The 16,868-nt window shown below is 36.7% G+C and overlaps 1 protein-coding gene across 1 annotated transcript; it reads left to right on the top strand.

Moving 5' to 3' along the window:
* Window positions 1–1,187: 1,187 nt before the first annotated feature.
* LOC105033002 (heavy metal-associated isoprenylated plant protein 23) lies at window positions 1,188–2,722 on the top strand. The gene is made up of 2 exons (XM_010907616.4): window positions 1,188–1,829; window positions 1,924–2,722. Exons 1-2 carry the CDS (start codon window positions 1,679–1,681, stop codon window positions 2,220–2,222), a joined length of 450 nt encoding a protein of 149 aa, XP_010905918.1. The 5' UTR covers window positions 1,188–1,678; the 3' UTR covers window positions 2,223–2,722.
* Window positions 2,723–16,868: the final 14,146 nt, after the last annotated feature.

Raw genomic sequence — 16,868 nt, 5'->3', positions numbered from 1 at the left:
TGCTAACTTCAACATTAAGTTGAACAGTCATGAGCTTAATTTATATTAAATTCCAACATTTATAGGCAGGTCCAGCTCGTGTAACAAATGAACTACAACCATGAAGTTTGTGGCAGAAGCTTAGATTGTTAAATGAACACACGTTTATGGCTAACAACAACGTTACAAACAACTTTTAAACGACAGTAAGATACATCCTTTAAGTAAAAGAAATTCCATGATCTGGAAAGAAAATTTAGTGAGAGAGAGAGAGAGAGAGAGAGAGAGAGGAAGATTTCACATGCATCCAAATTCATTTCAAATCCAACTACCCCTTTAATTAAGCTTACAATATTCTATGAAGCCTAGTTTACCAGCTGTTCATAGCACAGCAGACAGCACATTACAATTAAGGCAAGACCATTTCTCCTCTATTACTACAAGCAAGCAACAGGCTGTTCTGGCCATTTATTATTTCATGAAATGCATGAAAGTTGTCATCGCAACATTCTTAGAAAAACTGGGATTCTTGAGAACTAGATTGTTTGAGCCCACAGAAAATATCACATCATTTTGTGACGTGAGAAATTCTTTATATATCATCTTTGATGTAAAAAAAATATACCATCTTATTTGATTGAACCACGTAGTCATCACTTTTCAATATATATTTAATGCTTGTAGTATACACATTTAATATCTACGATTTTTTTTTATTTAAAATTTTGAATGATAAAAATATTTTTTTAAAAAAAATTATGATATGATATGATTATATTATAATATTCTGTGATTAAATTATAATTTTTTTTACGGATATCATAATTTTTTTAAAAAAATCATAAAATGACAGATGGTCCTATTAGATAGTGAAACGTGGCAGGCCAAAAACATCTTAGTCATGGACCACACCTTACTATTAAAATTTTCTATTTCTTATTATTCCAAGTTCCCCCGCAGCTTTCTTGCGCCTGAAGGCCCGAGCTTCTCCACTCTCGCGCACAAACACACTTTATATTATTTTGGTGGCTAGAGTCCCAACAAAGAACTCACGAGTACACTGTTGTTTCCTTTTGGGTCTTCCGAAACAGTGGTTCAGTTTCTTTTTTGTGGCCTCACTTTTTTTTTTTTTGAACTTTGGACTTTGGGTGGTGAGAACTTTTGGGATGCCCTACGCTTCCACAGGCCTATATAAGTAGGGGCTCAGGTGAAGCAAGGTTGCGCTGAAGGAAGGAGAGAAAGAGGTGTGAGGAAAGGTAGGTATCTAAGAAAGACTCTTGCAGCTTCTAAGGGAGTCACTCCTCCGCAGAGAGCTCTATAAATTCCTAGCTCCATTTCATATGTTTCTCTCATAGAACAGATCTTATTGTTAAGGTCCTCTCCATTTCTCTTCTCTCCTCCAATATTCCCCTAGCTCTTCTCTTCTCTATAAGAAGACAAGTCTTTTTGGTTTTCTCTGTCTGTTTGATCACATCAGCAGCCTTGTTTATCTCTAGTTTGCTTGCCCATTTCAGGGAAAAGCCCATTTTGTGATTGCCCAGAAGCAAAGCACCAGCCTGTCTTGCTCTTTAGTTTTTCCCAGACATAAATCCAGTAATCCCTATTGCTTATATTGGACTACTCTCTGCCTGAGTTTATAGGCACCTCTATTCTTCTGCTCTACATCTCTCTTCCTTATTTTGAGGTAAAAAGAGGCACCATGGGAGGCACCTTAGAATACTTCTCAGGCTTGTTTGGCAGTAGCCACAGGCGCAAGAAGAGGAAGCAATTCCAGACTGTGGAGCTCAAGGTCAGGATGGATTGTGATGGCTGTGAGCTCAAAGTTAAAAATGCTCTTTCCTCAATGAAAGGTATCTGCTCCACTTTTTCTTCCTCTACTGGATGCTAGGATCTTGTTATAGAACTCATTTCTTCTAACATTCTGCCTTTTTGTGACCTTTGCAGGTGTTAAATCAGTGGACATTAATAGAAAGCAGCAGAAGGTGACTGTGACTGGCTATGTTGAGCAACACAAGGTCCTGAAGAAGGCCCAGTCCACAGGCAAGAAGGCTGAGATATGGCCTTATGTTCCTTACAACCTGGTCATGCACCCATACGCTGCCAATACCTATGACAAGAAGGCACCCCCTGGCTATGTGAGGAATGTGGAGGCCATCACCATCTCCAGCCAGCCATTTAGGCAGGAGGACCAGCTCACCAACCTGTTCAATGATGACAACCCCAATGCCTGCTCCATTATGTGAAGGAGAACAGATCCAAAGAGGAGTTTTTTTTCCTATTACTTCCAGAGGCCCCAGCTGACCTCTTTCAGTTTCCCTTCCGTTATCAAAGTTAGAAGAGGTTTATATTTAATTGTTTCTATGCATTAAAATTCAGGAGGTTTGGATTGGAAGAGATGTAGTTCTGCAGCAAAGAAGCTTTGGCTTGTCTTGTCTTTTTCTCTCCTTGTGTCATGTATGGGAGGGAGCAGTCTTAAACTGATGAGTCTATCCTGTAGTCTCCCTGCTGGGACCGGTTGGAAATGAGGCATGGGTGGTTGTGGAACAGCTACGGATTATCTACTCTGTTTTCCTTTTGTATAAGGTTGCAGTTTATTGTATTCCTGACTTCATTTTTATTGGCTAATGATACTTCATTGACATCTGTGCATGAACTCCCGTGCTCATGTCAGGATACGTATGTGAAAGGTCACAAGAACCAAAAATAAAAGAAGAGTGCTTTCTGCGAGACCAACATGGAAACGGAAAGGGATGGAGGTGTCCTCGGCAGGGAACCAGACCCCATACATATATATATCCTTCTTCCCTTTTTTTTTTTTTTCTTCCTTGACAAATGTGCACAATTGACTAAAATGAATTTAACTATGATATTTTGCAAAAACACTAAATAGTCTTTCCGCGGGGCTCGACCAAAAATGCTTGTCGCATCCTACGTGTAAGTCAATATAGAAGTAAATACATGCCCTCGTAGTTCCTTGCGTTTCTGTTTTAGTTCTAACACCATTGTTAAGCTAAAAATTTAAATTTAATTAAATTCAATTATAAATATCACAGTCAATCTATAATCAGCTCCAAAAGGTTAGTATTATCATGTCACTTAGTCCATATAGATCATGGCTTGGATTTGCTCCAATGCAATTTGTAACGATTTAAAATCTCATCCAGAAAAGAATGTCAAAAGATATTATTTGAGTTTCTGGATCTAAATATTTAAAATTTATCTAATATATAGTTGATGTGGGATTAAACATATAACTGCATGGCTCTTCATACCTTCAGCATCCTACGAGCGGCCTATAACAATGAAATGTTGAGAAACGGCCCAGTAACCATTTGGCCCTTTGTTTACACCATCTTCTTTTATTAATTTCTTCCTCTCGTTACGTCTCTTTGTTGGTAATGGAAGCAATTAACGCATTAGGATGCTTTATTCAAATACTTGGCTTGACCACTAAACCATCTCCTGTTATCCATTACTGGAAGCAAAAGTTTTTCCAGACCAATTTGTTAGGGTGCTGGTAGAAGTATCAACTGTGAGGGATTTAAATGTAATAGGGAGATTGTAGGGCCTCAAGTGCAAAGTGGTCTTTTCACCATAACCTCATATATGATTCCATGAAACAGATGAGGAACAGCTAGCATGAGCTACTCATGGTCAACTACCTTAAATTATCATTGTAGTCCAGCATGAAGATTCCTCTTTTCCACCCAGAGGTTCCTTTTAAAAAAACTTATGGATACAGCATAACAAATAGGAGTCCAGTAGTTGTATACATACGTCCGTACGTACGTACGTACGCACAAGATCTATCTCAGGATTCAGGATGATAAGAAGAAAAAATTGACAGTGCTGGATCTTCTGACTGCTCTAGGTAGCAAGAATTCATTCTGTCATGAAACTTTTGGGCTTCTCGGAAACACAAAGTGGCATCAAGAACTCATTTTTATTTGAAAACCATTCAGCGTTGGAGCATCAAACAGTCCTCTGCTTTTCAAACAATGGCTTTTACTCTGCTTTTGAATTGTCAGCATCATCAGTTGCGTGCTCTAAGGTTTCTATCAGGGTGAAAGACATGATCATAAATAAAGTTTGATACACAAACAAGCCATGGGAAAAATGTGGACTTTGAGAATCACCATTTTATCATCACTGTGACCTCTTCATTCACCCAGTTACCAGGAGTTTGTCAATGTTAGTGTTCACTTCTAAAATTCAACAAGTTGTGAATTATTCTTCAGTTTGTTGGATTAGCAACCATGATCATATATAAAGTATGAAAACCTAAATAAACTTGGCTTAGCTTGTGTGAACCTGATTTAGATTGTATCATGGTTGAGCGATAAATATCTAAAAACATATGATTTACACACTCGATTACATTCTGCATGTTCAATCTTCAATTTTATCACCAAATTATTGTGAACATCAACACTGATTTAGATATTGTCATGCGACATCCTAATGTGATGCATCATATTTTAGGAGCGGATGGTTACATTCTCTTTAATTTGTTGATGAACAGAAACCGTGCAAGGCATTACATTTTATTCTGAAAAAAAGATAGTCTTTAATTTGAGTTCATTAGGTTTAGAAGCCAATTCCCTTAGGTATCATTCTTTGACAACAAATCTTGAAGCATGTCCCAACTCACAAATATATGGCCACTGAAAATAAGACAAACAAGACTGATACAGAATGAAAACTATGCCTGATGCTACATCTTTTGTGGACCCATATCTACATGTGACATCCTATTAACAAGCAAATGCATGTATGATTATGTATTTCATAACAATCTTCTGCTGACAATTTGATAAGACATAACAAATTCCACTATAGCAATTTATTTTTTATATGTCAAATTGAATGTAACCAGTTTAGATAGTGAAGGAAGAGTATATAAGGTTAAAGCTCATGATGATCATTGCTGTCTGGCAATTTTGAAAAAAATGCTAGTTTCTTTACTGAATATTCTAGCCATGCACAATTAGTAATGGAAAAGGTGCAATTTTGTCATGTTTTTCGATGATTTTTAACACCAAAATTATCACGACATCAACTCCCTACTTTCACATGATTTCTCATTTTTCAATCCTATGTGCAAGTCTGATGTTAGGGTTGTATATCTTTCACATGAAAGAAAGATTCACCTTTCTTCATGCAAATCTTCAATTGAAAAATCCATCAGTCACTTTGAGATCTATGCAGATAGATGAATAATACAATTCAGGTGCTTTGAGATCTATGTGGTGGGTGATCCAATGGTAGATTCGTGTGAAAGATATAACCCTATTGCAATTGTTAGATGCACATTTCTGTGGTGTTTTCACTTAAGTTGCCTAATTGCCCCCAAGACTCTGGGGGAGAAAATCCAAACTTCTCATGCATCCAAAGTCGGCATGCAAGCCTGAAGCAGTAGGTTTATTTTTAGGTCAAAATGCAAGAATTATGGAATACCATCACCTCAATGTGTTTCTTTGCTTTCTTGCAAACAAAGTTCTACACGTTGTTATAATATTCTGAGTTTGTCTATTTTAGGCGAATGTAGACTTTATAGGACAATGCTTCAACTGCTGTACTATGCAGTTCTTTATGGGTGATATAGTGGAGATGCCATCCCAGGTTTCATAACCAACCCAGGGTCCTCTGTGGTGCAATTTTTGCTCTGCAAAGTCCCGTACCAACATAGATGGCTACCAAGTCATCCATCTTAAATATGGATGGCTCTCCTTCATCACCGTGATGTACTATGTATGCACTAATGGTGCTTTGTTGTATTCCAAAATAGAACAAGATCCACCTGTTTGCAAGATAGATGATGTGGCAGCTATCCATGATAGTATGAGAACCTGCATTACAAAAGTTGCACCGTAGAGGATCCAAACTCTTCAAATCTTGGACCACTTCCATCTGGAGAGCTAAGAGGGATCCAACCAAGTTAAAGCCAATTTTTCTGTTTATGATTCTTTTCAACAGTGATAAATAGCTTTCTTATCCTAATCCAAAGGCTGCTGTCATTGCATATAATTGATTTATGATTTTTTTCAGCAGGAATAAAGAGCTTTCTTATGCATGTGCACAGTTTATAAAGTAGTTAGAAGAAAGTCATAATGTTTTTCGCTTCTCTTGACATGACCTTGAAGCTGCGCGCAAAGAAGTTCGATTTTTGACAATCAGTGTGGCATAGTGTCGTTGAAAACAACTTCTTCATGTTCCAATCAGATAAGCATGATAAGAGCTACAACTGAATTCTGCTTTATCCATTGGATTCAACCTAAAGTTGATAATTTCATTTCATAAGTTCTAGTCATTGTCAACATCATGTGCTCTCAAACACATACATTCTAGTGCTACAAGGTCAGTCCATATGCCAATAGTGATGCTAAAGCGACCATGTAGGCCGAACAAAGATGACTCCACTTTATTTGTTTCATTTTGAATCTCTGATAAGACTAGAACTCCCCGTCGTTCTCACACCCTTTATTTTACATATATATTATTCTAAAAATCCACCTCATCTGTAGTTTATATCTAATATTTTCTTTAAAAGTTCTCGTATTAGTCTCTATCCATGTCACGCAAGTGACCACTAAAATCATCCGATGCCATGACCATATGACCTTCTTTGGCACGTTTTTGTTCCCCTATAGCATCAAACAATGCTGAAAAGTGGAATTATGAGTAGTTAAGCCATATGAAGTATTGGGATAGAATCATGGACTGAAGAGAATGTTCAGAAAGTTTATGCTGTTTTCTATGATCAAATAAGATCATCAAATTTGAGCAAAAATGAGATTCTAAGTGCTAATCGGGCAGCTGTATGTGAAAAAGGAACTCCAAACAAACACAAGATTTTCAGAGTCTCAGAAGCAAAATATTCTGAAATTTTAATAAGTGCAGTAATATGTAACTGGACAATGATCAAACATGGCATCAGATGCATCATAATCTTTAATGTGAAAATTATCTCCTATATGCATCCCAGCCCTCACATACATGAGTACTCTCCTTTGATCTTCTACCAGAAAACCTCTCTTTCTTGCGAATCACTGTCTTCCTTCCATTCCCTCGTGTGTATGAAAAGCACTAAACACTGGTATAAACAATGATGAAGAAATTGTAATAATTAAGTACCATGGTCAATAACTAGTAGCAAGACAATAAATTGTAAGCTAGAACGACCAATATAAAGACAAAAATATCTCAAAAGCATATGCATCACACAAATTCTAGCTGAGTAGCACCAAAGAAATAAATGCTACACAAAAAATATAGTCCTCAATAAAATTTAGGGGTCCTCAAGGATGTATATCATCATTATAAAGATGGAGAATAACAAATCACTGTCACTCCTGTCACATTCTTTGGGACCAAAGCATCCGATACCAAGGCAGCTAGTATACAAGGAGAAGGAAGTAGCTGCAACTTCTACTTAAGGTTCAAAGTTAATGCGTGCAACACATAATATCAGGCTTGAAATAGAATTTCTAAAAGTTTGACATGCAGTTTGCCCATAGAAGCACTTCTGAAGAATATCGTGTACTCATAGGAGCTAAGACTTTTGTTCTATGCAACACAAAGTGGAGGCTGGTCCTTCTTTATGCAAGAAAACACATATCATAAGAAGACTAACCTAAGAAGTTCTTATTTCTTCATAAAGAGCACTCCAGAATAGTAAGAATGGACATAGAACACCAAAATGAAAAGAAGGCAGCAGCCTACACATCAAAATGAAATTATTTCATTATTTAGAAACATTAGCATGTAAATATCTATTTGTATGAAGAGAATTTTTCACCTAAAAACAGAGGGTTGAGTTCTCTGTCAACAAAGTTTTACTTCGATGCTGAGATACTGCCTCAAACCTTCTGTTAATGTTTTCATAAGTTTCTTTCATTTTTCTTATCCTTCAACAAAGGTAGCAACCTCTTCTTAACAGAGCCAGCCCTATGGCCATTGCTTCAAATAACCATTCTGAATCAACCAGTTGTGTGTCAAGTCCTCGAATATACATACATCTTAAACTCTCATCTCAGCCACCTAGCATTTCCAATATGAAAAACTACTTTGATTTCCTGAAACTCCAAAATAGCATCCTCATTCCATCAATATTTACAAGAAGGTTTGGGGCTTTGAGCTTCGAAGTACTACAGAGACACTTGACCACCTGTTGTGGTATAGAGAGGACTTCTTTAGTCCCACATCGATTAGAGTCAAGAGAGAGTATGGCCTATATAGATTAGAATCTTCTCTCCCACGTGAGACATTTTTTAAAGAACAAAATTGTGAGGCTCTAAATGATCAAGGCCCACTAAAATCCAAAGATGGTCATGAGCCAAAGCGGACAATACCTCACGTATGCGGAGATCCGATCCCTTGACCCATAACCGCAACATTGGCACCGTCTGTGGGAACCCTCCTATCCACACATACTCCCTCTTGACTGGGGGGCTGTGTTGTGGTGTAGAGAGGACTTCCATATACCCACATACTCTTTCTTGACTGAGGGGCTGTGTTGTGGTGTAGAGAAGGCTTCTTTAGTCCCACATCGATTAAAGTCAAGAGAAAGTATGGCTTATATAGATTAGAATCTTCTTTCCCACGTGAAACACTTTTTAAATGACAAAACAGTGAGGCTCTAAATGACCAAGGCCCACTGAAGCCCAAAAATGGTCATGAGCCAAAATAGACAATACCTCATATATGCGGAGATCCGATCTCTTGACCCATAACCGCAACACCATCTATTTTTTATGGACTTCTTTTTCTTTTTCTTTTACAAACAGATTGCCTTACAAATACTGAGGTTAGATTTTCCTTATCCTAGCTACTCGGGAAAGGATTAAATAAAGGAGCTTTGAAATCTCTGGAGCCGCAACCTTCCCTTGTGATTAGTTGGATGTCCCAAAAATTTTTAAAATTAATTTGTACAAAAAAAAACTTAAAATTAATTTAAAGTGCAAGTGTCGAATAATAATGGCAACTGTCATGTAAATGTACCATAAAACTTCAGGACAACAGCCAAAAAAAAAAAAAAAGAAGCGCAGCATCAAAAAGAACTCGCAGTGCCTTGGATTTTTCGAAAGAAACAGATAGATCAAGAACCAAACCCTAATCCAAAATCCTTAGTGGAGAGTAATAATAATAATAAAATCTTGGGACACTACTACGATTGTATACTTCGCACGAAAGAAGGATGCACCTTGGATTTGCATAAAGCTCAAATCACTTCCGAAATCCATCATTCATCCATATGCACAGCTCTCAAAGCGAGTAGTGGATAATCCACTAGTGGATAGGCACGAAGGAAGGTGAATCCTTCTTTCACGTGAAGAATACAACTATGATTCTGTCATGACCCGGCCCATGGAACCTTAAACCCAGCCTAATATACAAAAAAAAAAGAACAGAGAATTGACGGGAGGAAGAAGACTCCCATTGAGAGTCTTCTTTCAACCCCAATGAGTAGATTTAATCTGAGCCAAACTCCTCCCCTGATCCTCTTTAAAGAGAGGCCAATCCTCCCCTTCAAACCCCATGAGCTCCTATTGCCTTCCATCCCCTTCTTCTCTTGAGAAATTTTCATCGAGTTCACCAAAATCAAGGCCGTTGATCATCGAAAAAAAAGGTAAAAACTCTCTCCAATTCTCTTCATCTTCCAGAGTCTATAGGTGCTGAGACTTTGATCGACAATCATCGGATTTTGGCCAAATAAGGGGCTCAGATTGTTTCCCCTGTTTTTTCGCATTGTTATGGATTTTTTTTTCATCCTCTTTGGTCACCGCCGATCGTCAAATTTGGATCGCTGGTCATCGCCTGAGATTACCCTCCGACCTTGGGAGGTCATCGGTTGGGAGGAGACCTCCCCTACCTTGGGAACAAGGGGATCAAAGGATCCCCTGTTCTGTGAAAGAAGAAGAAGAGAAGAAGACCACGCAGGTCCCCTCTCCCGTGAAGAAGAAAAGAAAAAAGAAAAGAAGAAGGAAAAGAAAAAGAAAAAAAAGAAGAAGAAGAAAAGAGAAGTAGAAAAATAAAAAATAAAAAAAATAAAAAAATTATATAAAATAATAGGACTCTCTCTCCTCTCTCTTGTGAAGAAAAAAAAGAAGAAAGAAAGAAAGAAATAAATAAATAAATAAATAAATAATGATATAAATAATAAAATATGAGAAAGAAAGTTTCTCTCTCTTCTCTCTCTTTCTTCAGCTTGAACTAGTATTTTCTCTCTCTAAAATTAAACTTTCTCTCTCTTAAGATTTTTTAGAATTTTGAGAAGAATGATGATAAATTTAAATGATCCTAGTGATGAATTTTTGATCTGCGATCGTCGGACGGTACACCGACACCCACTTTGATCAGATTAGGTATTTTTAAGATTCTATTTTTCATGATTTTATTGAATTATCCATATGATAATCTTAGCATGATTTGATCTGATCGATCGGATTTGTTGAATCATATCGTCTAAGAAGTCCAAGATGAATTTTCTCTCTCTAAAATTTTTTCTTTCTAAAATTTTCTCTCTCTAAAGTTATTTCTCTCTCGATCGATTTTTCTCTCTTGATCGATTTATCAATGAGGAATTTTTTTTAATATTTTTGATCTGATGAAGAATCTTGATCCATGAGTGTTGGGCAGTGTGTTGGCACTCACCTTGATCAGATCATGATTCTTAGATTTGATCATCCATGATCCCGATCTAGTCATGACTTGATTTGATCATGTTGATTTCACCAATCGAGATATTGGACCAATCGTAATATTGAATTATGTCACCTGATCAATTCGAATTGTACTTTATAAATTCTCTCTCCTCTGATTTTTTCTCTCTACTTGATTTTTATGAAACCAATGAAGAAATCTCGATCCTATCACTTTGAATACGATTTGATCCGATAGTCAAATTTTGGATCATTTATGTCCTAATTAGATTTTGATTAGATAAAATTAGATGATCGGACCCAATCTAAATCGTTGAAATATGATATTCGTATTCTTTCTGATTATTGAATTTGATTTCGTATAGATATCATTGATACCTGATAATCGGATATTGTGATATGGTTTATGAAATAAAAAATTTTGAAAGAAAATTTATAGAATTATGTAGATTTATTGAAATACGTTCGAGGTAAGTAATGTTTCATTTTTTCTAGATTTATCAGTAAATTATAATATATTTTTCTGACATGATTTGAGAAACGATGCATGAATTAGATGAAATGATATTTTGTTATGAAAATATTTTATTTAAAATATTATGATGAAGCATGATTGAACATATTGATTTCATGATGCATTATATTGATTGATTTCGATACCACATGATTATATGTTTTCTTATTGAAATTAGAATATAAAACATGATTTATGAAGAATTCTGATATAAGAATAATATGAATTGATAATCTGACTATATAAAGAACCCCGCCAATGGGGGTATATACGTTGGCAATTGATTTATTCTGAGAGTTTATATCGCCAGCGAGACCAGCAACAGACCGCTAGAGAGACTAGCGGTTCTGAAAGACTTTACTGCCAGATGATTCGCAGCTCACCGCAAGAAGATACGCAGTATTATGATCCTGCCACAGAAAAAATATGGTCATAGCTCATGGTTGACGATAAAAATTTAAGAATAAAATAAATTAAAATCTCAAAAGAAACTCAAATTTTGAAAAAGAACTAAATTTGACATGAACTATATTGCATAATCGAAATTGATTTCAAATTGATGAACTCGATATGTTTATTTTCTATAAATAATTATTTACTTAAATGCCTGATGAAATCTGTTGAAGGTGATCATTACTTACTGGGCTGTCTAGCTTATTACCTCCTATTTTACTATTTTTATAGATGTTGAGGAATTAAGATAATACAAGATATGAATGGAAGAGTGATCAGAAGCAGAATCTCCATACTTTTATTTTAGGTTGAAAGTCTTATTGAATTTGATGTAAAGCCTATGAATCATTGTTGAATTTATTGAGATATTAAAGAAAAAATTTAGATCGTTATATTTTGAATTTAAATTATTGACTAATTATTCCGCTATTGTTTTAAGATAGTATGATAAGATGCCTTGTATGCTTATGGAAAGAGTTTTCTATGAGTATGCGGCGGTTGCCATGACTTTCGATTCACAATCTCGGATCGAAGCATGACAGATTCAATGAGTATAGTATACCAAAGAATAATTTAACTAATCAATTGGATGTGTGTTGCCTTTTGATTTGCAAAGTTGTTTAGTTTATCTTCCAAAGGTGACTGATCAGGAAAAATAAGCCAATTGTTACAATGGGACCATGATTTAAGCCAAGAGAAATTATTACATGGATCGTTCCAAACTGCGAGGCTCGTGTCTGGTAGATAACAAGCATCCCTTGTGTAATCTTGAATTATTTAAAATATAAAGAGAATAACATAGTGAGTGACTATTGGATTGATCCAATGGATCGGATCTATCTAATAATTAGACCTATTTATATTCCAAAATATTCATTGGATGCACAAAAAGGTACGAGAAAGAAGGACAATGGTTGTATCTTTTGCAAAAAAGAAAAAAAAAGATTCATCTTTTTTTGCATGAATTTGAATCCCATAATTAGAGCTGTCAACATGTCGGGTCTACGCCCGAGACTTGTGGATATTTATTCGACGGGTTTGGATCTGGTACTAGCATTGGATTTTTTTATCCGGACCTAGATCCAGACCCGATAAACCATAATGCAAATGGATAAGATCTAGATATTTAATATGCAGATCCGATAGTCCCAAAACCTGATAATATAATATAATATATATATTAAAAATATTTAATATCCCATCTAAGACCCTCTCTCTGTCTCTCAGTCTCTCTTTCTTCTTCTCTCTTAGTCTCCTCGAGGACCTCGACTGTGCCTCTCTCGCTATTGCGAGATCTGCTCGTCGGTGGTTGGACCCCGACACCAACGTCGGCCCTCGACTCCCTCCTCCAGCTCCTCGCTTCCGATCCGCCCAAACTTGCCCCTCCTCACCGTCAGTAATGAGGTCATAGCCACCGCTGACCGCAACCTCATCACCGCCATGTGCTCCCTCTCCGCTGCCTTGGCCGGGGTCGGTTTCTTCGAGATTCGCATCTCCACCCCCTACTCTCGGCATCCTCTCGCCTTTGAGCCCCCATCCTCTAGCCACTTCCATCAGGGCTACGACTGCATCATCTTCGCCTTCATGCTCGATTTCCACCGTGAGGCCATGACCCCCTTCGTCGTGAACACCCATGCTCGCTGGCGGCCAGACCCCGGCACCAAGGCTATGGATGGAGGAGATCTGGGCCGCCTCTTCCCCATGAAATTTGTGCCCTCTCCCTCTGCCTTGCATTGTCTCCGTCGCCATCTAGGCCGTCTCTCCCCCTTCGCTGCTGCCTTCCGTGGCTCTGTCACTCTGTGCGCCCTCCCTCTGTCTCGCATCATTTCCGTCGCCATTCGGGCCGCTTGTGATGAGGAGTTTTGGGTCTCAAAATCGGGTTCGGATATTCGAGATCCATTATGGTCCGAGTCTGATACTTCAAGACTAGACCCATTGGGTATTCGGATTCGGATCCGGTACCAATAACTAAGATCGGGTCTGAGTCTAGATATCCAGGTTCCAATCCGAACCTAACCCATTGATAGGTCTACCTATAATAGATGCTTTGAAATTTATATACTCGGATGAATGAAAGAGTTTAGAATATTTGAGATCTATGTAGGATGCGATCTAATGGTCAATGTTACTATAATAACCCAGCCATTTGGGCCCTTGGACCAGGCCCAAACTTTAGAAGTCCAAAAATCCCTAAAAAAAATTTTGTGTAGCGTGTGGCAGAGAGGAGGAAGAAGATTCCTAATCGGAGTCTTCTTCGCTTCCGATTTCATTGAGATTGGATCGAGGAAAGTTCGGTTAGGTCTAAAAAACCCCTCTATAAGAACCACTTCTCCTCTCCTAGATCATCACCTCAAATCGCTTGAGAGATCGTCGAGAATCGTTCGAAATTTTTTGTGTTCTTTCGCAGATTGCTGTTGGGAAGAAGGTCATCAAAAACTCTTCTCTAGCCGTCGAAGCTAGGTAAGCTCCTTTTTCCTTCTCTCTTTTCCTTCTTGTCATTGTTTTCTAGTTGCTGACATTCGATTGGAGACATTTAAACAAAACAATCCCTATTTTTTCTGTTTTGAACGAGCCTTTCTCTTTCATTTTTCGACCAGCAGCGTCGCCGCCCATGGTGCCGCACCCATGGGTCATGACCCCTACCTCCCTAGTTTCCTTCTCCGGAGGTTTGGCTCTCGATGATCGATCGATAATCAAAAAAATCAAAGAAAAGAGGGGTGGTCCCCTATTTTTTTGATTTCTTTTTAATTTCTCACCGGCTGAACCTCACTGTCGACATTTCTGGCTCCACTACCATTGGTCGCTGCTGTCGGATCACCAACCGTGCCACTGCACCTCGTCGGACCATGAGCAAACCTCCCTCATGTCCTTTCTCATTCGGCCAAAGAAGAGAAAAGAAAAAAGAAAAGAAGAAGAGAAGGAAAAGAAAAAGGAAAAAAAAAGAAAAAAAGGAGAGAGGATTTTCTCTCCTTCTCCTTCTCTCTCTAGGGTCTTTCTACTTGCTCTCTTTCTCTCTCTAACTGCATCACGAAGCTTAGGACAAATTTGAGATAAAAATAAGATGATCTGAAATCACTTCGAAATTGTGCAGTAGGTTGGATCCCAGTCTGATCTTTATTCAAAATTTATAGCATCTGATCATAGTTAATCCATATTGAGTCACCTTGATATGACCTCTGATGATCTTGATCATGATTGCCTCGTCTAAAAGATACGAATTAGATTCTCTCTCCATTTTCTCTCTCTAAAAAGCTGACTTTCTCACTTTATTTTCTCTCTCTAAAATTTTTTCTCTTCATGGATTTTTCTTTAGGAGTTTTACGGACCAGTGAAGGGTCTAGGTACTTAAGTAATCTCAATCTTGATTGATCCTATGAGGGGTCTTGGATTTATATCATTAAGATCATTTATCTATAACTTTTCTATGTACATGATTTTTATGTTTAACCCTGATCATGTAGAGATATAATTATTGTACAAGAAGATATCGAGCAAAATATCTTGATTTCAGATTCGTAGATTGAGGAGCTCATCAATTTTTGTATTTAGATCAGTCACTGATAAAGGTAAGAATCTCAGTACATGATCACCATATATATGCTATTTTATCGTTGGTCTTATACCGTTGGTCTCTTTTGATAAGACAGATAATTTATGGATGTTTGCAGTATTCTGAATATTGAACATGAGATTTTATATTTTATTGCTTATTCTTATTTTTAGATTATTATGTCTGGGACAACCTTCATGGGCTTATATGTGGATCAATCAGTCAGGAGCTCATGTTTGGGACAGCTCGTCAGGAGCTTATGTCTGGGACAGCCCCCACAAGCTTTCATACATGGAACAGTCTGTTAGGAGCTCATATCTGGGCAGTCTTGATAGGCTTATGAGTAGAAATTTGATCAGATAGAGACTGCGACATAGTTTTCGTTAGTTCAGAAAGAAAAATGTTAAAGATCATGTGATTATGAAAGAAAAAATAAAGAATAAGACATAAAACTAATGCTGAATAAAAATATTTCATCTGTTAACATATGATAATGCATCTCTTTTGATAAGACAGATGATTTATGGATGTTTGTAGTATTCTGAATATTGAATATAAGATTTTATATTTTATTACTTATATTTATTTTTAAATTATATTATTATATTGATGTGATATATGAAATTTTTACTAGATTGTAAAGCTCACATCCCTCTATTTTTTTTTCTTCTCAGAATTACAGGATGCTCATAATTTACTATAGTATAGATTTACGAGTGAGTGGATGTATCGAGAGAGTGTCATTGATACCTGATCAGAAAATTGAAAAAAATTAATTTGTAATTATGCAAGTTTTACTAATTATTATTGAAATTAAACATTATGGATGTTGAGGTTGTAATGAATTATTTTAGGCCTTGTATATTCTTTAGGACTTGCTCTAAGGAGTGTGCGACCATCACGTATCAGATTCGGATGCTGGGTTCGGGACATGATAGAGGGGTATCAGAGCTTAGGTTTAAGATCATTAGGGACTGTAAAGTGATATCAAAATTTTGTGTATAATCAATAGGATGTGACAGAATAGTATAAGAATAATATCAGAACTTAGGTTTAGGATCACTAGAGACTGTGACATAAGCGATATTAAAACTTTAGGATTATGATCAACAGAGTATGATAAATAATATCAGAACTTAAGATTTTGATCACTAAGGATGTGATTGAATGATATTAGAGTTTAGGTTATGATCACTAGAGAATATGACTTAAGTGATACTTGAGCTTAAGGTTATAATTATTCGAGATTGTGACTTTAGTGATATTTGAACTTAGGTTGTGATTATGAAGAATATGATAGACATAAAAGAAAAGATTTAATATTTGGACTTCGAATCAATAGATACTATGAAAAAAATTATGCATAAGTGGTATATGATGTCCATAAGAGAATTGATGAGTTATATCTTAGATTCTAATTAGTAGAGTTGACCTGAGTATGAGAAAAGTTGACCCTGAAAGGAAGTGGGAGGTACTGATATGTTATGTTGGGTATACTCGATAATTTTGGAATGCTAAACTTATATGGATGGAAATCATGATAATTTTTTGATTTTGATATTAATTATCTGATCGTTATAAATTTTAAATTTATCAGAAGAAAGTTAGTTAGGATGTGGTCTAAGAAGAAATTGCATTATATGAGAAAGAAATATTTTTGAATATTGAACCTATAAGAAGATCATATATGAAACTCGAATTTAGATAAAAA

The sequence above is a fragment of the Elaeis guineensis genome, chromosome 13 (genome assembly GCF_000442705.2).
Source record: "Elaeis guineensis isolate ETL-2024a chromosome 13, EG11, whole genome shotgun sequence".
Lineage (NCBI taxonomy): Eukaryota > Viridiplantae > Streptophyta > Magnoliopsida > Arecales > Arecaceae > Elaeis > Elaeis guineensis.
Note: the sequence above shows the minus strand (reverse complement) of the source record. Positions and strands in the feature narration are given on the sequence as shown.